At 47.5% G+C, this 23,596-nt stretch overlaps 1 protein-coding gene across 4 annotated transcripts in view; it reads left to right on the top strand.

Moving 5' to 3' along the window:
• Positions 1 to 23,340, top strand: part of SCAI (suppressor of cancer cell invasion) — a 38,107-nt gene extending 14,767 nt beyond the window's left edge. For all 4 annotated transcript variants that reach the window (XM_076071580.1, XM_076071582.1, XM_076071581.1 and 1 more), the window contains 13 exons: positions 1,292 to 1,390; positions 2,453 to 2,549; positions 3,150 to 3,245; positions 3,648 to 3,803; positions 4,264 to 4,374; positions 6,640 to 6,735; positions 8,631 to 8,709; positions 9,577 to 9,685; positions 11,455 to 11,536; positions 12,569 to 12,641; positions 13,654 to 13,824; positions 14,956 to 15,056; positions 15,279 to 23,340. In XM_076071580.1, coding sequence (XP_075927695.1) covers positions 1,292 to 1,390; positions 2,453 to 2,549; positions 3,150 to 3,245; positions 3,648 to 3,803; positions 4,264 to 4,374; positions 6,640 to 6,735; positions 8,631 to 8,709; positions 9,577 to 9,685; positions 11,455 to 11,536; positions 12,569 to 12,641; positions 13,654 to 13,824; positions 14,956 to 15,056; positions 15,279 to 15,404 — 1,396 coding nt within the window. In that variant the 3' untranslated portion in view covers positions 15,405 to 23,340. The remainder of the gene's footprint in view (positions 1 to 1,291; positions 1,391 to 2,452; positions 2,550 to 3,149; positions 3,246 to 3,647; positions 3,804 to 4,263; positions 4,375 to 6,639; positions 6,736 to 8,630; positions 8,710 to 9,576; positions 9,686 to 11,454; positions 11,537 to 12,568; positions 12,642 to 13,653; positions 13,825 to 14,955; positions 15,057 to 15,278) is intronic.
• The last annotated feature ends 256 nt before the right edge of the window (positions 23,341 to 23,596 follow it).

The following is a 23,596-nucleotide window of genomic DNA, read 5'->3' as shown; positions in this document are numbered from 1 at the left end:
CTGCACCGCACTGCTCACTTTATGACCATTTACCTTGGCGCTGAGTACCATTTTTCTCAAATGTGACAGTGAAACGTTTTCTGGTATTTATCTGTCAAAGGCATTTTGGTTTGGCATCTGGAAAACTCACTTGTTAGCTATCGTAAAACTCCTCTTCTTCACCATGATGCTTGGGGAAAAGATCGCAGGCAACATAATGCATTGAGGTGACCAAATAGGATCTAACTACATTCTATAAAATGCCAGTTAAGTTTCCGTAGACTCAAATGAGCTCTGGGGTTATGCCCATCTCCCACGGTGTTCCTAAGCCAGCGGTGGACATCCCACATTGTTAAAACATGAGGACCAGCCACCTTGTAGGGCAGCCACTGATTCATAATAAATTTGTTTTTTTAACCCCTATCCACCCGACCCAGCAAATTAATAAACTTGTCACGTGATGAACACACCTGGCAGTGTTTTAATGCTTCAACACACAAGTATGTTGGAGAGTGATCTCACAACATTTAACAATTCTCCCCAACAACACGCCAGTGGTGCTGAAGCAGGCATACATTGGCACAATTGTTCATCACGTAACAACTTTATTAACTGGCTGTGTCGGGTAGAGGAGGGTGTACGACACACGGTTTGCTCATGCGGCAATTTAACCCAATTGTCAATATTGAATCATAATATTTCTCACAAAGCCTATGGGTTAAATTTAGGGCAGCCACTATTTACTTCCCACAAATTGGTGCTCATTTTAGTGACCCGTGACAGGCATTTGAATATGCAACTGTTTAATGATAGTGAGTCAAATGCATTACCACCATGCCACTCAGCAGAATCATGAATACTCATATTGCATTAATAATAACAACACAGAAATTGTTATTGTTGTTGACTGCGTTAGCATTGCCCCATCAGTCTCTCGAAGGCCATGGTTTAATGTGAGTTGTTCTTGTAGCAAGTATTTGTTGTTCCCAGTCAAATTCTTTGCTTGGGATATGCCACTCTTCACTTAGCATTGAGTGCAGCCAAGTGGCTGTCGCGAGAGAGGCCTCTTGACATGACACCAGCATTATTTTTGTGTTGTCTTATTATTGCAACCTTTAGGAGCCTTGGAAAATTTTGGATATTATATAATGACTCTTACTTGTACATAAATTGAGTGTAATTTCTGATAAACCATACACCAGATAAAACCAAACGTATTTCAGTGAGCTCCTAGCTGAGTTGTTGATCCTGCCTTGAGCGGTGCCGTGATGCAGTGCGACGTGTATTTTTGTGGTGCCCGCTCTGCCTGCAGCCTGCGAACGTCTGAGACCGGGTACCTGAATGAGGCCTTCTCCTTCTACTCGGCAATCAGACAACGCGGTTACTACAACAGCGCTGACACAGACACACGGTGAGGGCTGACGGGGGCCCGGGGCTGTGCCCGTGTCTCATCTTGTCTGTCTCCACCTCTGTATATGTGCGTATGTCTGTATCTCCGCCGGTTGATTACTCATGGTTTCCTTGGCCGGTTTGTCCTCCAACCCTGGAAGCACCTAACCATTTGGATAGCTACAGGTTTAGTGCTGCTTCGAAGCGAATCATCAAATAATACATTGTTTAAATGCATGCCTATTCAGGTCACCATACATAAATTAGCTATTTGCAGACAATAACTGGTACTGCTATTTTATTGCACCAAACGCCAGGAGGTACAAGAACAATGTGCATGCATATTGTACGTTGATTACCCTATGAAAAACCCAACCGGCAATGGATAACCATTGTAATTTGTATGCATTCTTTAATCCCTTCCCCTTTTTACAAGAAGGGCTCAAAAGTGACGTCATCACATCTATCCATCTATTTAAGGAACGAAACAGGAGGATTTCTCCACAAATCTGGCTGTCTCCTGATGAAGCTAGTTGTAAATACTGGCGAAACGTCGTACTCAGATTGTAAATGTTGTGGATTTGCTCTCCAACACACTGGTGTGCTCTACGTGTAACAAATTGGCATGTTCTATTTACGTGACAAACCTTACTAATTGGCTGTATCGGGTGGTGGCGGGTTTAACAACACATTTATATTTATGCAATCAAACCCCAAAAAAATATGTTATGGACCTCATCTAATGTGGTGCAATAGCCATTACCAAGATTTCACTTTCGACTTTATTCTAATTCACGATGTGTGTGACCACCATGACCTCGGTGACAAAATCGTAGCCTTATTTATCGCCTTCCGAGGTGCTTGTATAACATAGGGTGAAGTACTGTTTTCTGAGAGATATTAATGGAAATGTCTTAATCTCCCATCACAACGTCAGTCACAATATAATTAGGTAAAAAAACGGGCACAAATATTAAACATTATTGAGTAGGGTTTGATGAAATGATGATGACTGAACCTTTGAACTCATGTTCTTCTGCAGTGAAATGAGATTGTGATGTGTTGGAACCTGTGTGGGACGCAGTCCGGACCTGTGCGTGAAGAAGCTGCGCTACGTCGCGCGCTTCGTGGTCGTGTCGCTGCTGCTTCACAAGTACCATGTGGTGCGCGACTTGGTCACGGTGAGAGAGCTACCGGCATCAGCGGTGACATTAGGTGGATTAAACCTACTTATGTGCTGATCGATTTGGACCTAGGACCGACTGGACCGACTTCGAACAGAGAGGGTCCTTGCTTCTGAATATCTGGCAGTTCACCAGCATTGGTTCAAATGGGCTTGACTTGTTGGCTAATGTGATGTCTAAAAATGCTCTTACAGTAGTCCCCCGATTGACGTTTTTAATCCGTTCCATGAAAACTACTGTTAATCGAATATAGGAATTGCATGAGTTTGCAAGATAGCTGTTTCTGCTGCCAAAACAGAAAATATAATGTAAACAAAGCCAGTCTATGTCTATACGCTCATAAATGGACGTCACTGATTGGCTGAGGGCATGGCACAACCCACTTACGAACGCTCGGATTGGTCGAAATTGGCACCCGCGTGCATAACGTTAACGTACCGAATCTCACTTTTAACATTAGTCAAAACCATGCACTATAAGAAGGAAGCGTACTGTCCGCTCGTTTATTTTGTTACTTATGTTCCCCTCAAAGACGCAAATGGTTATGTTGTATATACACTGCTCTTCTGCATTTAATAAAGTGTTGTGTGTTCGCAGGAGTTGACCAATGAGGTGGGAGCGTACAGCAGACAGCACGGTGACGATGAGCAGGAGTGGAGGATGGTGCTGCAGGAGATACAGGCGTTCGTAGACGTACGTACTGGCGCTGTGTGCAGTCGGCGTATATGCTGCTTATAGTTGATGGAGTGGATTGGTTGACTATACTTCGCCACCCATAAAATTCATCTATGATGAATAATGGAGTCAATAAAAACATTAAGTTTAGAGCTACAAGGGCAAGGACATAATCAGCACTGTATTTAATTGAACCATGAACTTGCAGATAAGTTATTGATGAAAATGAATCCCTGTTTTTATTCCCGGTCTATTTTCTGGCCGTACCGCGTCTTGCTCGATACGATGTCCGATGTTTCACTCCATGTGACTGGAGCTTCTTGAGCAGCTTACTTTCTCCCTCGATGCAACACGACCATGAAAGCCGACACAGTGGCAATCTCTGTCCCCTTAACGGCACTTTCCCTAACGCCACTTTAGGCCGATCCATGGCGGTTTTTGGGTGAAGGAGGCCCTATCGCCGTGGCGACGTGCCGGCTGGCGCCCAGCGAGGCGCTTGCCCTGCCGCACAGCCTCCTGGTGCCTACCCCTCTCACCCTCGCCGACGCCATCCTGGTCGGCAACTGCGCTGAGCAGGTCAGAGGTTGGATGTCTGATGGGGTCGACTTTTTCCATCGCTCCCCAATCCGGTTTGGTATTTACATACTCACCTGAGCAATGGGGAGGTGTTCATTATGATCATCATTATTATTTATTATTATTCATACCCTTGTTCACCCGGGAAATCCTCACTGAGTCTCAAGACTCTTTTTTCTTTCAGGATGGCCGCCCTGCCAGGTTTTCGCTGAAATTAGTGACGATTGCGATGTGTTTCCCAATTAAGTAACATGCGATGTAATCTTACAAATCTGGCAAATTTGAACCATGAAATTGGCATGGATCAGCTTACTCTTATTCGAATGACTTCTCGGGATCTTTAACATCCATGCAACAAGCGGTGAACGTGCTATCGCTGGGCCATGTAACCATAGTTTATCAGATTTGCACTGCTTGTCAGGACTGAAGGGCTTGCGTTCCGTGTGCCGTGTGGCTGCAGGTGAAGTTTAGCGAACTGACGCTGGACATGTTCCGCATGCTGCAGGCCCTGGAGCGAACACCCCGAGGCCATGTAGCCCCGGCAGACAGGACCCCTCCAGCCAGGCCCCAGGTGCGACACCCCTCCCTCCCATCCAGACTAATTTGGTACTTTTGTAGTGGGTTCCATGGAGACACACACTTGAGGCAACATGTTTATTCTAACACCCCAACAGGGTAACTGCATAAACGTATGGGATAACGATGTAGGTGGTGACCACCACAAGTAACTTAGACCACAACGGGGTAACTATATAACCAGGTCAGTCAGTGACGCACTGCCTGACCCACTAAGCCGAGCGTAACGACCGAAGAGTGACGACTGAATAGACGTAGCACGGCGGGTTGATTCCAGAAGACAGCCCGGATCGTCGCTCGGGACTTTTCTTTTATGCCCCTGAGCGTGGCCTGCTCTTGGCCACGCCCCCTTCTAGATCCTACTAGGAGGTTCTGGGCCTTATGTCACGTGTCCCTCTCGCCACCCCTTGGCCCCCCTCGCTACCCTCTCCTGGTCACTTGCCCTCTCGGGTTCACCCAGACTGTGATGTCCTGAAGAGCCAGAAGCATGCCCCCTTAGGGCCACTTCTATACCATACACACTCTGGTGCCAGATAGAGATTCTAACATGCACAGTACCACTCTTCTTCCAGTAGCTGGCGCTAGACACCATAGTGACAATATACATCACTGCACTTGTGTAGTGAGTCATTCAGAGACACTATTTAGGAGGCAACAACGTTTATTCTACACTTCACGCAACACCGTTACACACGGGACTAAATACACCTATTCTCACTCTTGTTATGCATAGGACCCCAATACACCTATTTCTCTTGCATATGGGATAACTATAATCGGATCAGAGCAGCCACCGTGCTGCCTGACCCACGATGTCGAAGATGGGGACGAAGACCTAGACGTAGCACTTGGGTTCCACTTCACCTGCCGTAGCACTTGGGTTCCACTTCACCTGCAGACAGCCCGGATCTGTGATCGGGGCTTCCCTTTTATCGCTCTCGGCGCAGCCTGGCTCCACCCTCGGCCAGGCCCTACGTCCAGAATATTCCCGACGGTTCCAGGCTACACCGCACCTGTTCCCTCTCTGGCTCCGCCCTTAACCACGCCTCTTTCGAGAACTCTCTAGACGTTCTCAGCTACTCTCCCCGTGCCCCCTTGTTCACCTTTGGCCCACATTACTCAACCCGGGTCATCACGTGCTTAACCCGGTGCCGGGGTGACTCGTCCTCACACGGCTCCTACCACCAGCTGCCCCCCACCACACTCTTCCAGTGATCCACTCTGTGGTGATTCCCTGCGGCGCTGGTGGAGGCTGCAATCCCCTACTGTGTCGGTAGAACTCATCAGGCTTCCTTCTGCTAGCACTCAGTACCATGCCCCTAGTGACCCACTGAATGGTACTGCATGGAGTGTTAGCCTCTGCGCCTGTTTCAACGGCACTTGGCGCTACACGCCGTAGTGATCCATTTAACATCACTACATTTGTACCAATTAGTTTGATGAAAATGTAGGCTCTTATCACAGAGTGTGAACAGTTTGTGTGTGGAAAGTAACACAATGATTTCGACGTGGTTGGGACGCACCGCGACGCGGCCTCATGTCCACCACCACGGGTGGTCTCCGAGTGCACGAGCGAGATCCAAGTTCACTGCGCTCTGAAGGCGGCAGCCAGCAGCAGCTGGATTCACAACTCTAGAGACATGGATTGGTAGTTGCAGTTCACGTCCATAAGGAAGAGAGAGAGAGGTGTAATGTAGGCAGGGAACCACAGGAGTGCACCATTACGTCGTCCGTAAGAGTCAAAATCTGATTTGGTTTGCGGTAGGGCGGACTGGCAGAATTGTACGTGGGCTTTCCGGATCTGGATTTCAAATTCACCTTCATTCCACCACCTGTGTGGACTTTGACTGGCCGTTCTGTATTAGGTTTGCAGAGGATAGAAGAATGACAGGGAGCAGCTGAGGGGTGTGAGTAAGAAACGTTGGTGCTGCAAGGCAAGTATTGCAGCGGTTAGTGCACTGCGCTAAAAAACACGGCGACTTGAGTTAGATTCCCGCTCACGACCACTAACGCCTTTAACTAATTTCTCAACCGGCCCTGGGCCTCCCCTAGGTCGACTAAGCCTTAAACATCTGCCTGATACGAGTAACATCGCCACTAGGGATGTTGCTCGTACCTTGTGTGATGTGCAGGCCTTCATAAATGCCCGCTAACAGCATTGATATAGTAGTGCTGACCGTACGTACCACACTTGCGTGTGCTGCATTGTTTAAATCAAATGGCCATGTTTGGTAAGAGCTGTGTCTCTTTGTGTGTCCAGGAGCCTCCGGAGCGTCGTAGAGAAAACCCCCACAAGTATCTGCTGTACAAGCCCACCTTCAGCCAGCTCTACACGTTTGTGGCCACCGCCTTCAGGGTGCGTCGGTGTGTGTGTGTGTGTTAGCTGCCCTGTGGCACAACTCGGAGACAGCCAGCAGTTCTGATGTATGTGTCGTATGCAGTGAGGGAAAAAAGTATTTGATCCCCTGCTGATTTTGTACATCTGCCCACTGACAAAGAAATGATCAATCTATAATTTTAATGGTAGGTTTATTTGAACAGTGAGAGACAGAATAACAACAACAAAAATCCAGAAAAACGCATGTCAAAAATGTTATCAATTTATTTGCATTTTAATGAGGGAAATAAGTATTTGACCCCCTCTCAATCATAAAGATTTCTGGCTCCCAGGTGTCTTTTATACAGGTAACAAGCTGAGATTAGGAGCACACTCTTAAAGGGAGTGCTCCTAATCTCAGCTTGTTACCTGTATAAAAGACGCCTGTCCACAGAAGTAATCAATCAGATTCCAAACTCTCCACCATGGCCAAGACCAAAGAGCTCTCCAAGGATGTCAGGGACAAGATTGTAGACCTACACAAGGCTGGAATGGGCTACAAGACCATTGCCAAGCAGCTTGGTGAGAAGGTGTCAACAGTTGGTGCGATTATTCGCAAATGGAAGAAACACAAAAGAACTGTCAATCTCCCTCGGCCTGGGGCTCCATGCAAGATCTCACCTCGTGGAGTTGCAATGATCATGAGAACGGTGAGGAATCAGCCTAGAACTACACGGGAGGATCTTGTCAATGATCTCAAGGCAGCTGGGACCATAGTCACCAAGAAAACAATTGGTAACACACTACGCCATGAAGGACTGAAATCCTGCAGTGCCCGCAAGGTCCCCCTGCTCAAGAAAGCACATATACATGCCCGTCTGAAGTTTGCCAATGAACATCTGAATGATTCAGAGGACATCTGGGTGAAAGTGTTGTGGTCAGATGAAACCAGAATGGAGCTCTTTGGCATCAACTCAACTCGCCGTGTTTGGAGGAGGAGAAATGCTGCCTATGACCCCAAGAACACCATCCCCACCGTCAAACATGGAGGTGGAAACATTATGCTTTGGGGGTGTTTTTCTGCTAAGGGGACAGGACAACTTCACCGCATCAAAGGGACGATGGACGGGGCCATGTACCGTCAAATCTTGGGTGAGAACCTCCTTCCCTCAGCCAGGGCATTGAAAATGGGTCATGGATGGGTATTCCAGCATGACAATGACCCAAAACACACGGCCAAGGCAACAAAGGTGTGGCTCAAGAAGAAGCAAATTAAGGTCCTGGAGTGGCCTAGCCAGTCTCCAGACCTTAATCCCATAGAAAATCTGTGGAGGGAGCTGAAGGTTCGAGTTGCCAAACGTCAGCCTCGAAACCTTAATGACTTGGAGAAGATCTGCAAAGAGGAGTGGGACAAAATCCCTCCTGAGATGTGTGCAAACCTGGTGGCCAACTACAAGAAACGTCTGACCTCTGTGATTGCCAACAAGGATTTTGCCACCATGTACTAAGTCATGTTTTGCAGAGGGGTCAAATACTTATTTCCCTCATTAAAATGCAAATCAATTTATAACATTTTTGACATGCGTTTTTCTGGATTTTGTTGTTATTCTGTCTCTCACTGTTCAAATAAACCTACCATTAAAATTATAGACTGATCATTTCTTTGTCAGTGGGCAAACGTACAAAATCAGCAGGGGATCAAATTATTTTTTCCCTCACTGTATGTGCTCCCAAGATAAAATCCTATGCTCACACCACTAGCCACACGTGTTGCATGGGCAGTGGTGGTGGCAGCGTGGTGATAAAACTGCTGTATTGTGCCACGCGTGGCCTGTGTTGATGCACACCGGTGGTGGTTGGTGAGTGGCGGCGCTCTCCAAGGGACGTGTGTTTGTGGTTTGCATGTGGCCGTGCTGTCTGCTTGTGCGTTGCAGGAGTTGCCGCCTGACTCGGCGCTGCTGCTCTATCTCTCGGCATCTGGAGTGTTCCCTCCTTCCGACTGCAAAGAACGAGGTAATTCTCTCCGATGAACAGTGCAGCACTCGGTCTCTACATTTCTGCATTGTGAGGAGTAATCTCGAATAAAAAAAAATACCGCTTACCACGTAACTTTGCATGTAATTGTTGTATGTATGTTGAACCTATTTCGCACTGCATGTAGCCAACCGTGCCATAAGAGGTGTTGGTGAAGAGCAACAAACTAAACACAAAAAACAGCTCTAAAGAAATATTTTTTTAAATCTTGCTGCTACGGAGTTTGAGGCAATATCCTTTTGTGGACTTCCCAAATCCCTTTTGTATGGCCTCCCCGATTCTCTTGATCGTACAAAACACCTCTGTCAGACTTCTCACCACTTCTGTAAAAGGAGACCACATCACCCACTCGGATGCCTTTACTTTACTCTCTTCATTCTGAGATCAATGTCAGGATCAGCTCAATGTTCTCAAATCCATCGTCGACTTGGCCACACACCTGTACTTTCCCTTCTCATCTCTAGCCGCTCACTTGTTCATTTTCTCGGCTCTACCAACCAAGGCCATCTTCCTGAACCTTCATGCAACCTCTATACCGTTGGAGCTCACTCTCTTTCTGCCAGTGCCACCAACATCTGCGTCTGGGACCCTTTCCTCATGACGATTAACGCTGGTCGTGCCTTCCACTTGTCCTGTATTTCATTCTTATCTTTAATTCGCTCCTAGATTCGTTTTCTCCAAGCCCCAACCCGTTCCCAGTGTCCACACTTCTGAGCGTCCCAACGTGCTTCTGTATCGATATACTTCATGCATACAAAAAGCATTCCTGTTAAAAGCAGCGGCCGTAGCCTGCGCCGTGGAAGCCGTTACTGTAACACCGTGCGCATGTCGCCCGTCCCCGCCCAGGGCCGTACGAGCAGGGAGGCGTGATGACATACACGCGGCGCGACACCGCAGCACCAGACCCGGCCACGCCTGCGGCGGCGCACACCCCACTGCTACGCCACATCCACTGGTGCCCGCCGCGGACTCACGCCCACGCATTTAGCCGCTGTCCCACCGTGCTTTATCCGTAACCTTCCCAGCACCATACTGGGATTTCTTTGCTGAAGTAATAAATGCTTGTATTTAAGTACTCCTTGTCAACTTTCATGACTACCTCGCACGTATATTTCGTGACCTGAGGATGCTTGACACAATTCCAAGCAAAATTTCGTATCTCTTTGCTAAATTTGATTGTGAGATTTGTTCTTCAGCTCACCTGTGAGCTGAAACAATAATCGCTCGTGCACGTAACAGTTTAATTTGACAGTGTTGGGTGGTGTAGGGATTCCCAAAGAAAAAAATCTAGATCACGACATGGCGTAACCTAAAACTCGATTATGAATTATTCCTTGCCTATATTTGATGATGGTGATGTGGAGGCCTGGCCTGCCATGTGACCATTTGATTTCCACTTCATGTCAATGGCCTTGTCCATTGTGGTGGGTTCTGTAATCAGTGCAGAAACATTTCCCTGTAGACAACAATAACCCTGAGTTGTTATAAGTTCCTCGTTAATGCAATCTCCAATACTTTGCTGCCACCATTGACTCTTTGATAACTTCATAGTTAATCTCTTGATAATTAAAATATGCAAATTTTGAAACTAAATCAAACAAAATCCGCTTTTTATTTAAATCCTCTCAAATGGCACAATCTTCACTATATTAAGAACATATTCCTCTGCAGTCTGTCATTTAAAATATTTTAAATTATTACCAAAACTGTATGAATGCGAGCGTAAAAGCAATGTCTTTTTTGTACTGATTCTAGATTTTTTTTTAAAGATCTATTTGAATTTTGTCTTTATTTCAATAGTGTGAGTTTTTCAGCATGGTTTTGTTTTCTACTCTCAGTTATGATTATCTGTGTGTGCGTCTACATTGCTCATAGCTAGTGAAGTGTAATTGCAGCTCCCAGAACCTAACAGCTGTACATGGATGTAAGTTGAACTTTTTTCGCACTATATGTAGCCAACCGTGCTCATCGGAGGTGCAGGGGAAGGACAACAAACTAAACACAAAACAGTTCTAAAGAAATGAGTTTTCAATTTAGAGTTGAAATAGACTTTTTTTAAAAAATTGGAGTTAATACTCTAGTTGCGGGATGACAACCTATCCCTTCAGCATTAATAAAATTCGTACCACTTTGTGAAAATTTGGTGAGCCGCTCGCTACCTCTCCATGGAAATGTGGAATTTGCATTACTGACTGAGGGCTGCTGAGAAAGATGGGGCCCATCTCATTTTCACTGAAGCAGACAGATGCTCAGGCGTCATACGGGTCATTTTTGGATAGCAAAATTTTTTTTATAGGGTAATGCAGACAACAATGTAAACTACAGCGTTATTACATGGTGGACATGTGCCTGTATATTTGGAGTTTGCATGTTCTCCCCGTGGTCGCGTGGATTTTTCTCTGGGTCCTCTGGTTTTTCCCTCCACAATTAGAAACTTGCATTTTAAGTATTTGGCTACCATAAATGTCCACATGATGAGGCACTACATTGAGCTATCATTTGTGGCCAGGTCGCTTCTGAAAAAGAGCTATCAGCTCAGTGGGCCTTACCTGGTAAAATAAAAAAGTGTATAGTTCACTAGTTTTAGTTTAGCTTCCAAGTTCCGCTATGAGGACCGTATTTGTTCATCAGCAGCTGCCCGGGTTCACCTTGCGACCGTCGCCGAAGTCGCCCGCTAGGCGCCGACGCTTGTGTTGTGTGTGCGCGCCGTGGTGCTGAGTGCAGCCTGCACCCCGGCGACCTCCTCCCCTTCACCCGAAAGCCGCTCGTCGTCGTCGTCGACTCGCCCAGCAGCTCAGCCTACAAGGTGTCCACGTGGAGCCCTCGCGGTCGCCATGATTGATGAGCCAGCGCTCATCGATTCAACCCAGTTACACGTTCAGACACCTCCCTATTGCTACTATTACCATGGTTACTGTTTCCATGAACTTCGCTCATTGCTTCCTCTACCCACGTTGAGGACTCGGTTTACCAGACTGACCATTTTGTCCACAACACCGCACTACGGTTCACCTCACTTTCATTTTCCCTCCATCCCTTGCACTGCTCCACTTAGGAATTCCCTCCCATTGTCTCTTTCCCAAAGCTCATGTAATAGCCCAGCTCAATTAAAGAAACGTGTCAACTCTTATTTATTACAACTTGTATAGTTTTTGGCCTGTGTTCAGCAACTAAAAAATAACGAGTGTCGTTGGCATCTCTTTACCAGCCATGGCAGACTCATCTGTGGAACCACATTCGTCACAGCCTTCACAATCACTCTCATCTCTATGTTCAGTGTAATGGTTTTGTTAGCCTTGGTGCTGGCAAACCCACCCCTCGTGCTCAGAATCGGCCTTAATGGGTGCTCTCTAACAAGTCTTGTCTAAAAAGTATATGAAGGCTGTATCATATTGCTGCATGCAAGCCAGTGTGTTTAGCCCCAGAGCAGCTGAACCGTATGGTTGACTTTGAGACGCGTTCCATGTGTGTGCGTGTAGGTAGGGTGTGCATAGGCGCTCGCTATCAGCACTTGCTCCAAAAGTCTGTTAAGGCTATACAGGGGATTTTTGTAGGTTACTTGGGGTTGTGGTAGTACAGCGGTTAGCGAGCCGCGCTACAAACCTCGTGACAACAGTAACGATTATCTGAACTGGTCCCGGGTTTCCTCTAGGTCGACGCAGCCTCAAATGAGTACCTGGTGTGATCTGTAAACGTTGCCACGAAGGACACAAAAGCAGACGGGCGTGGTGCTGGCCACCCACCCCCTCGTGTGCCATTCCGGCCATCATAGACGCGCACTAACAGCACTTGCCCTAACAGTCTGTTAAGGTTATATGTGGGATCTTTGTCTTTGTAGGGCGTGTACAGTCCATTTGGCGTTCCCCTGCTGTGCCTGCTGTCCCCCACATCGTGCCCCAAGCACCTCACAGGTTACCACGCTCGGCACCGTCGTCACGGCGACGCACTCTGCACAGCGTGCACACACCACCCACACGTGCTTGTTCCGCAGGTATCGAGCTTCACGTGTGTTGAAGTGGTTTGTGTAATTTATGCCTATGGCCACATGACTCAATTTGCACCCGATCTCAGATTTTGGAAGCTAAACTAAGACTATTAAACTATAAACTTATTGTTTTCCCAGGTAAAGCCCACTGAACTGTCACTCTTTTTCAAAAGCAACGTGGCCATAACTTATAGCTCAACAAAGTGGCTTATCATGTGGAAATGTAGAGCAGCCAAATACTCGAAATGCTGAACAGGATTATGCCCGATTCATACTTGTGTAGTGTTCGGATGGGTGACCACCATACACAACAGGTTGCTATAGGCTGCTGCGGGGCAGTGAAATCCATGGTTGGACTATTGTTATCACGTCTATGCTTTCTTTATTTATCTGCCTGCTTAGTGCAAAAAAATATATCATTGTTACCACATTGTGGGGAAGTCAACAGTGGTTGTCCTATAGGAGACTCACCCCTGCCATGGGAGGTGGGAATTGATATCACTACCAATGCCTCAATGCTCATTTGAGAATATCACTTAAATATAATATTACGCTCGTACAATGCATGGACATGTGTGTGCGCGCAAAGGTGCTTGCGAACAGCACTTGCCCCAACAGTCTGTTAAGGCTATACGGGGGATCTTTCTCTTTGTACAAACCCGGCGACCCAAGTTCGATTCCCGCTCACGGTGATGAGGACCTGGGCCTCCCCTAGGTCGACTTGGTCTCATGTTGTGATGTGTGAACATCGCCACTTGGGAGATGAAGGCGGCCGGGCATGGCACTGCCACCCACCCCTCGTGTGCCGTGCCGCTAACAGCACTTGCCCCAACAGTTTGTGAAGGCTATACAAGGGTTCTTTGTAACCAAGCGTTCGTAGTTGTTGCTGTGGCTGTATGTGCCTGCCTCTGTTTACGCACGCATGCACACACACGCAGGCTCTGGTGGCGGTGGGCTGTTGACTATTTTTTTGGCGTGCCCTGTGGCGGGCTTCGCCAGCTTGTGCGGCATCGGGGGGCCCTTGCCCGCGTCGCTTGTCGCCACCTGCTGCGAGCGGGTGCAGCAGGGCGAGGTGGAGGCGCTGGCGCTTCTGGGGGCGTCTCAGCCAGGTAGGGCATCCTGGAGCTCTCGCTGGGAGCTTGTGCGCTTTGCTCACACGCGTGTGGACCGTGCGCAGGACGAAACGGTTCAAGTGCATTTTGTGTAACCACGTGGGGCGCCGCGATGGCGAGATGTTAATTCCCTCAACTGGTTTACAAGAAGAGGTGATGGGTTTGATCCTGACACTGACACCTGTATATTTGGAGTTTGCATGTTCTCCCCGTGGTCATGTGGATTTTTCTCCGGTTCCTCCAGTTTTCACCTCCACATTTAGAATGAACGTGCGATTAGAATATTTGGCTATCATACATTTTCACATGATAAAACACTACGTTGAGCTTAGCGGGCCTTAGTACTAAAGCCCCACATTTTTTGAACAGGCCAAACGATGAGCATAATGCTAACGATGATGGAGGCATGTAACAAAACGGGGGAGGCAGCTTTTACGTGGAATAAACTGGAATAGAGGTTGCATATTTACGAAATAATTAATGTCTAATTTCTACAGCTATTAATATTTACTTGCTTTTTGTGTTCAGCCCTTCCCTCACACCTCCGATTAGCACAGTTGGCTACATACGGTGCAAAAGAAGTTCAACACATAGCTTACATAGATTACTAATGCTATTTCCTGGCAACAGTCGCAGCTAAAATATGCAAGCGCGAGCGACATTTAAATACATTTACAGCTTCTAAGAAATGCACTAACTGTACATTTTCACGTGGTTGTTATCTGCTTCTATGCATTTGCAAGGAATGTGTTTCTGCTGTTTACGATATCTGCATATTCCAATAGATGCACATTCTTTGATCTGGGTTGTCGAAGCCACTGGTGTAATGTCTCCATCAGGAAAGTGAACCGTGTTGACGTGTATTTTTGCAAATGTTAAAGCCCTGGTGTATGAACTCTGCTTGGCTAGTTTCTGCGCAGGTGTTTCAAAAAAAAGTTAATAGAGCTTGAATCAACCAGATGGTCTCATTTGCTAGAGTGACCTGCGTCATCAAATTGACAATAGTAAGAGAATTGACAGAAATGTCAATTTCAGCTAAAAAGAGTTGAAGCATCGAATGGTGGTGGCCGTCCCGATGAGAAATGCATATGAAGCGGGGTGCTTGTGTGTTGCGTATGTCCGCGCTAGAGCCCTCCTGGCTGCTCTTCCTGGGGGACGTGTTTATCCGCCGCCTGGTGGCTCGGTTCATCCTGATGTCGTGCGCCATGCGTGCACATCGCCAACTCCGGGTAAAGCACTCGCGGAACACGCATCATAACACAGCGTACGTGGCACACACAGCACAAGCATCACAACACAGCGTGCGTGGCACACACGGCACATGCATCATAACACAGCGGCACACGCGGTGTGTGCCCGGCACGGCACGCTGCATGCAGGCCTGCGCATCACGCTTGCTCGCACCACGAACGGATGGATTCGTTTATTGTGCCGCTTGGTCTGTGTCCCAGGCGTTGGGCTCGTTTCCTGAGTCGCGGCCTCCCCTTCCCACGGAGGATCTTCTCTCGAATCCGCGTCTGCTGGCGCTTGTGCGGGAGCTGGCCACCTCGCTGGACGCGCGACCCGCGTTCGTATGAGCTGCTGCGTTGATGACCACGCACGCCGCCATCGCCATCACCCTGCCACCGTTGCGAACGTAGCCGTGTGTGAAACTGTACATCGGTAAATTATCCTAAACATCTTCACGGCAAAGCAATAATTGTAGCGACCAGGTTTTAATAGTATCTGATCAAACTTGGTAAGAATATTACCGTGATGAGCAAAACAGATTTTTAGAATCAGTTAAATATTTTTTAAACATCTAAGAAGGCAAACAAAAGTGTAACATACTTTCTATTGGTACGTCATTTTTACCATAAGCACACCAGGAGTGACGGAACGTGGATCACCGAACGACCGAGTAGCGCGTTGTTTATGCACACAGAGAGAATTGTTCCAAACAGATTTTGTGGTATAAAAAAAATTACAGGAGCACCAACTTTTTAATCTAACGAATTACATAAAATATGACCTGTATTGAGAATAAAAGCACTTGCTCTCACAACATGTTACGACTTATGTAAAATATAAACACCTCCTTTAATAGGTAGAAATCACACGGTTGAACATTTCCAAACTTACACATTTATCTAAAAATCACAAATCCCCCACACATTTTGCATGCTGTCTACCATTTGTTTAAATCACGGTTCATGAGCACAGGCCCAATGGCCTAACAAGTCAAGCAGCCAGCAGCAAAGAGCTTTTTTCATCTTGGGAATTAAGGTACTTTAGTAGGGAATATAATTGATTATATTTTGTACTTAATTATGAATGTACCATTTAAGTTACCAAAATCTTTTTTTTTTTCTGATCGGTGTAGAGGATAATAAGGTTGTCTATGGTAGAGAATGTTTAAGAGAAGGCAAGTGTACTTTTTACACATGTGAGTAAGTTGTCCACTCCCGTCTTCATTTACAACACAACTCTTACCATAGTTTGTTTTGTACAGCATCCTCACACATAGTTGATGATCATGCTCTATGGACTGACTTGTGAAATATTCGCCTGTCACGGTTGATTATGACCAAAAGCTAGCAGACGGCGCTGCGAGTCTGTAACCACTCACGACCGAACTCAGTGGGCCGGAAGCAACGCGCGCGCGCGTTCCGGGATCATCTACATGGCTGGGAATATCACGTCCCCACATGCCCACACGACTCCGTGCGCCAGCCCTTTCCCCCCTCGACCCTACCCACACCCTCTGTGGCCAGAGGCCGACAACATTTAGCATAGGCACAGATTAGGTTAGATTTTTTAAAGTGAGGGGTTTTTTTGTAAATTATCCGACGGCATTTTTTTTACGTTGAGCACAGCTGAGAAGATGAACTGAGCGAGGAACGTCACCAAGCACGCGCCCCATTTCCGTGCCGACCCCGCGATGTGACGACCCCGCGACGTGACGACTAGACTCGAGGTCGGCTCACGTGTAGGGCTGCTTCCTGCCTGGGTTTAACCCGGGCACTCCGGCAAGCGGCATCTGTGTTCGCGTGGCAGAAATCTATTTGTACCGAGATCTCAGGAGCGGCACTGTGTTGAACCTTATTTCAGTTTTGCTGGACAGTTTTTGATGATGGACTGAGGCCGACTGAGAGATGTTGCCTGAGTTTGGTCTGCAGTGCAAAAGGTGGCGAAACCCCACTCGTGTGTAAGTGGCTCAGTGTGAGCATGTGCTCGCGAGTTCACTTGCAGTCATGGCCCGAGGCCTCTTGGTGGCTCGGCCCGGCAGGGTGCTGTGGGACACCGGGATGAGCCGGCGAACCTGGCTCCAACAAATGAGCCGGCACATTTCCCATTGGACAAGCAGATAGAGCGGTGAGTGTCGTGTCCAGTGATAGGAACATCACAAGGTGTACGTTTATAGTCTTAACACGCGAGGCTGGGTTTTGTTATCCAAGCCATTCTGTGTACTTTGGGTAGTACAAGGATAAAGTTGAAGGGAATTACACTTAGCCACTTTACAAGCATGCACTTAATGTAATCTATGCCGCACATTAACCTACAGCATATACTTATATCGTTTTTTTAATGTTGCAATATATTTGTGTTTTACAAACAACCTATATTTGAAGGATGCACCTGTACCTTGTTTTACGTTTATGTATTTAAACTCATCCCGGAGCCTCCTGTTTACAATGCAGCCGTCCTTGGCAGTGACACGTTTTGTTTGTCTATGGCCTCTACTCGAATCCTTTGATTCTACAACCAAGGCAAGATGTAGGGGGACCCAGGCCACGGGCTTCCAGCCTCGAAACAGTCCCACCAGTCCCACGCTGAGCCTTCGGTCCCTAGTCTGCAGGTTACAAAGTAAATAATCGGACATTCTTCCGTTACATATGAGACTCCTCCACATAACAAGTAACTTTTTGTTTTTACACAGCCCGTCTGGGAGCGCATAATTTCAGCAGTACAGCTTCAACACAAGAAAGCTCTTGGACCGTTTTCGACATTTAATGTCTCGTCAGCAGAGTCAGGCTTGCTTGAGCTAATACTGGTCAACTGCCAGATGGGTATAGGCAAGGAATCTCTCTGTTCGATACGGGTCCTAGTTTGATGCAAAACTCTGTAATACACGACATAGGATGACCATTCGCGTCGGTCTGAAGAACAAGATACTGAGACTTGTGTGGGCATGATGTCTCCCTCTCCATGTCACCTGCCCTCTCCATCTCCTTTGCCCCCTCTCCATCTCTCCCCTGCCCCCTCCGTCTCCGCTGCCCTCTCCATCTCTCCCCTGCCCTCTCCATCTCCCCTGCCCTCTCCATCTCCCCTACCCTCTTCATCTCCCCTGCCCTCTTCATCTCCCTGCCCTCTCAATCGCCCCTGCCCCTTAAGTCTCCCCTGCCCTCTCCATCTCCCCTGCCCTCTCCCCCGTCACCTTCCCGCTCATGTAGGCTCAGCCTAGTTTTTCGCTTTCCGAGGGCACACCTCCACGGGGCCAGCACCCTAGGTGAGGTCAGGGTCGGTAGTGGGGAAATGGCACAATAAATCGTTGTTTTCCGTGACTATCTGTTTGGGATAGGTGAGGCCATTAACGGTTACAGTTGGCATGTTTTTATGTTTGCCTTGTAGTTTTAAACTCGGCTCGGTGTTTGAGTAGGCGAACGATGTCACGGCGTGACAGCGTGGGTGCCTCGCCATTCCCTCGCCGTGTTATCGCTCCATCACACTCTCATACCGTGATGTCACGCTCTCGCACCATGATGTCACGCTCTCGCACCGTGATGTCACGCTCTCGCACCGTGATGTCACGCTCTCGCACTGTGATGTCAAGCCCTCGCACCGTGATGTTTAGCCGTGACGCTTTCGCACCGTGATCTCACGCCGTCGCACTCTCGCACCGTGATGTCACGCTCTCACACCATGATGTCAAGCCGTCATGCTCTCGCACCGTGATGTCGTGCCATCGCACACTCACACCGTATGTTGCACGTCGGCAACACAAGTGTCTCGCTGCTATGATTAGCTGTGAGGTCATGGCTGGTTCTGTGTTTTGCCGGCCCGAAGGGGGCAGCACATTTAGACACGTGGTCCGCTTAGGCACAGCTCAGGGCCCCGCTCGTGGAAATCGTGGCAGCTAAGCAGCTCAGCCTAAGGCTGAGCCTCGCTCCAGTACAGCTCTGGATGGTTATGGAAACGGGGCAAGCATTTCCCTCGCGTCGTTACCGCTCCGTGAAGTGCACTGCCTGCCTGTTCTGCTGTGCACAGCGGAGTTTGAAGGCTACACATAACCCAAGTTACGGTCTTTGAAAGTAAATGGGACCCAGAGGTGGTGGAGCAGGGTGCTCGAGGCTAAGTTGAGCAGCAGTATGTGTGTCCTGCATGCGCTTGTCGATTTGCCTCTTGCTTGATACGTATTGTGGGTGCCCGAGACCCCCTTATCTGTAACAGTGACACTTGCAATACATGAAGTTGATGTGCGATAACCATGAATAACTTGTATATTTTTTAAGACGGCACTCAGCATTGAGAGGATTATTCATTAACCTTTGTGAGGTGCCTGTGCATCTCACAGCCGGTGTTCGTGTCTGTCACTGAGGGCCCCTGCTTGAGTTCTGGGTAACCAACTAGAGGCAGGGCCAGGTTATTTTATGAAGTAAATTGATGGTTCCAGTTCACTCCCTTAAAAGATGCGTACGTAGCGCACGGTGCAGTACGATTACGTGTAACCGTGGAGGCTATCTAAGGCAGTGATGTCAAGGCTCACGAGAGAATGAGGCGCGTGGCTCTGCTGTTGTGGTTCCCGAATTGGAAACACGCTTCATTGTGAACCGAAATGCCACTACTTAAACACAATTGAAATTTTGTGAAAAAGGACCAAAAAAATGTTCATTGTTTGAATGAACAAAAGGTTGAACGGTAATCGTTTTAAATCTTGCTCAACGCCACAAATGTTCGTGGTGTGTTCCCTATCGTCATGTTATCGCCATCCGCATTTCATTTCCACTGCTGCGGACCCGCCGCCTCCGTCTAATGTGTTCAGATATACCCGGCCTCGGTGGCCTAGTGTGTCCCACAGAGGCCACGGCTTCACACTCACAGACCGCACCTCGACAGACAGGGTGCAACTAGTTCTAAGGAGATTACTGTGTGGAATTGCAAATAAGTAGAATAGCAATCGTGTACGGTACATGTGCATATCTGTGTGGCTTGTGTGGTGTGTGTGCGTGTTTGTACCGCACGGTTTGTGTGGAATAACCCGTGTTTTTGTGGGGTGCACATTTGTGTAGCGATGACATGTCATACAGTATATATGCATGTGTGCATGTGAGGGTGTTTGGCACGACGTGTTTGGACGGTGCGACTCTCCGGTCTCCGCACGTTTACGTCGGTGCCCGGTGACTACACCAGCTGTCCCAGGGTGTTCTGCCCGCGAGTGCTTTTCACTTGTAGGGTAACAGGCGGCTGTTTGAGCCAACGCAGGAGAGGTTTACATCCACGGTTGCACAAGAGGTTAGTGGACGGATTAGTATCTAGCAATAGCCACTATTCACTCCCATAGACAAAGGCAAGACAAATATCCCATGTATAGCCTTAGACTTTGGGGGCAAGTGCTGTTAGCGAGCACCTATGAAGGCCAGCACCATGCCCGGCCGCTTTTATAGACGAAGGCACACACACACGTTTGGTAACAGCTACAAAATCGGTGTGTGGACATGAGCTAAAATGTGCGAGTAACTTGTATGTCCGATAAAGCTCTAAAGTGGGAATAGTGAAGGTATTCAGGGGTGAAACCAAGGGTTTATTGTGGTGGTTGAAGGCTGTTATCGTGAATAGCATGCACAGCAGGCGCTTTTCTTATAAAGATGCAAATGAAAGCTTGTGCTGTGCAATGCTGGAAAAGGTCTAACGCCACATTGCGCACGTGTCAAGGCGCCTCTGTGTGAAGAGCACGTTTAAATGTACATCAAGCCACACACAGATACTCGTGATTAATCTTATATCCCATCGTCGTTCATGCAAATTGTAACTCACAATGGCTGAGGAACAAGAGATAAGCTGGAATGATGCCAGGTGGTGAGCCAACGCCAACAATTGCTCTGCAGTTCTCGATATGTTAAGATATTTTCAGCAAATTAGTGAAGGTTTATACGTGGGAGGAAACCGGAGAGACTGGAGAAAATCCACGCATGCATGGGGCAACACTCTATCCCATACAGAAGGGACAGATGGTATCGGTCCACACTTTGCTGTACTGCATCGGCAAAACCTGGGTATGGTACCTCCACGCCCACACGAAGGGAGTCTTGCAAAATTTTGTTATTTTACCGATCAACCAACCCTCGCCTCCAGGACACGTGCAGCTTATTCACCTACACCACACAACACCAATCTAGCACTGTCGTGACACACAATGACACGTAGATCATGTTAAACACTGCATGCGCTACTTCTAAGAAGGTTAATTTCCACATTAAGGCCAGGGTTACATTGGTTCCTCGGCACAAGTCTTAGTCATCTGGGAGAATGAAGAAATTGCAAGAAATGTTTGTGAATTATCATTAATGAAGCAGCGATGTTTTATTTTGAAATTGGTAAATAGCAAGGAAGTTTTCTATGAAGTACAGAAATGGTGGCAGCAACTGTCGCCTCGTCATCACAAGGCTGTACCCGCGCCTGAACCGCCACCACCACGACGAAGCTTTTGCATAATTTATTTTTGCCTGCCCACCGCAAGCACATCTTTAATCACTCCTAATAGGTAGTTTAATTCAAAAATGTAATACATTTTTTACGAGCGCCTTAAATAGCTTAAGAGTGAAGGAGACGAGGGTTTGCTCGGATTTGCGTGTTTACAAGTTGTGTGGGCGGAGGCATCTCTTGTGTGGCTGGGAGGCCGCATTGTTTTGTTATGAAATTGAGTCCACGTGGGAATTGGGGAACCGAAAGTTTGTAACCCTCTGAGAGCTGAGACATTGTGGAAATATGACGCCCTTTGAGAGTGACAGGTTTCGGTGTGCGGTTGTTACCCATAAACTTACGGTGACATGGTGCTAAATACGTGCTTTGTTTATGCCAGTGAGGAACGTAATGGTTCCCGTTCAACTGCCCTCTGTATTTACACCCAAGCGTCTACCTTGTTTACTGTTATCTCCTGTGTACAGTACTTTACTCCGCCATCACTCGACACGCCCGAGTCAAGGGAGCACCTCCCCTCGTCTCTGAAACCTCGTGTGAAGAAGCTAAGCACAGTGAGAGATCTCGAAGTTGCCTCTGACCTTACCGAGACAGTGTGGTAGCTTGTTCTCATTTCTCAACGGCACTGCAATGGACGGGTCTTGTTCAATTGGGCATTGAGGTGACGCTCATCTCTCGCTTAAGCCCGGAGCCAGCGGTGGAAATTCCTTAATTCATGTGGCAGGGCGAATCCCTCCATAGGACAACCACTGTTGACTTCCCCATCAAGTGGTGTTTATTTTATTGACACTGGAGGGATGATGGATGACGAAGTAATTCCCAAACCGGGATGTGACCTTGAAACTTGCGAAACGCTCGCTCTACCGCTGAGCCTCCAGGTCGGATATTTGGTGGAAAGACTCCTATTATAATAATTACAATTCCTATAAAGCCAGTACCTTACACCTACAAAACACCCGATTTGTGTAATTTACCTCTTCTCGGAATATCCTGACCAATGCCCCCAACTATACACCAAGTTCAGTAACCCAGCCCTCCAGATACTGTCCTTTGTTCCTTTGACTATAATGCCTGTTTAGGGTTTCCCAAGCGGGATGTAGATTAACCCTAAAAGTATATATGTATGTGATCCTGTGTTTGATGGCTTTCATGATGGTCAGATTTGTGGCGTGACAGCCCATCACTTTGGCTCTCTAATCTCATTTATTTGAGGCTCCCTCAGACACAGTGGGGTCAATGCCTGTGTGTGCATTGGAAGAAAGTGTCGCCCTCGGTAAGTTTCCCGACCATAGCTTATCAGTGTTACTTCTTTCATTGCCAGTCGTAAAACTGAAAAGCCTATCGGTTATGTGAATGACCTATGCAGTCATAAAAAAATACTTGCAGCCTCAACAGTTGATAAACATGTCAACCTTTGGGGGTGGGCAGAAGTTGATAAGGCGCCGTGTCTTCGGTTAAGAGGTGCCAGTTTGTAGGTGTATTCTGTGCTCTTACTGACATTGGTCACTGAACACAACAGCCCTAACACAGCACGGTTAATACATTCCGAGATAAAACATTTAATGTATATTATTTTATAATTTCAATATATCAGCGTATACTAAATGCCAAAGTACACCAGCAATATTTTTTTAAAACAAAACGGATATTAATGAGTGTGCCGATTATTCCGTAGACGTGAAACCAACGCACTGTTGAGGCTGAGTGATGTCACTGGAAACACGACAGATTTGTTGCACAAGGGCTGTGACGCCGCACACAAGTTGCGTGACATGCATGTAATTACAAAGTGTTTAAGTGTTTAACGGTTGTCGACAATAAAGCAAGCACAACGTAGTTCCCCCTTGTGCCTAGAATGGTGCTTGCGCCGTGGTGGTGGTGGTAACGGGTTGATTTAGAACCTTGAGGCGGTTGCAGGAGCTGGTGAAGCAGTGGGGCCAATTGCAGTGCTCCCGTGTGCACGTCTGAGGTTTCCAGTAAGGGTAAAACCAGGCTCTACGCACATTGAGCAAATTTGACCCGATTCAAAATCGTTTATTGGGTCGGAGCGCTGCGTGAGTAAAATGTGTGTTGTAAATCCTCCTACCCAAAA

Source organism: Petromyzon marinus, chromosome 33 (genome assembly GCF_048934315.1).
Source record: "Petromyzon marinus isolate PM22_M1 ecotype Great Lakes invasive population chromosome 33, UKy_Petmar_22M1.pri1.0, whole genome shotgun sequence".
In the NCBI taxonomy this organism is placed as follows: domain Eukaryota; kingdom Metazoa; phylum Chordata; class Hyperoartia; order Petromyzontiformes; family Petromyzontidae; genus Petromyzon; species Petromyzon marinus.
Note: the sequence above shows the minus strand (reverse complement) of the source record. Positions and strands in the feature narration are given on the sequence as shown.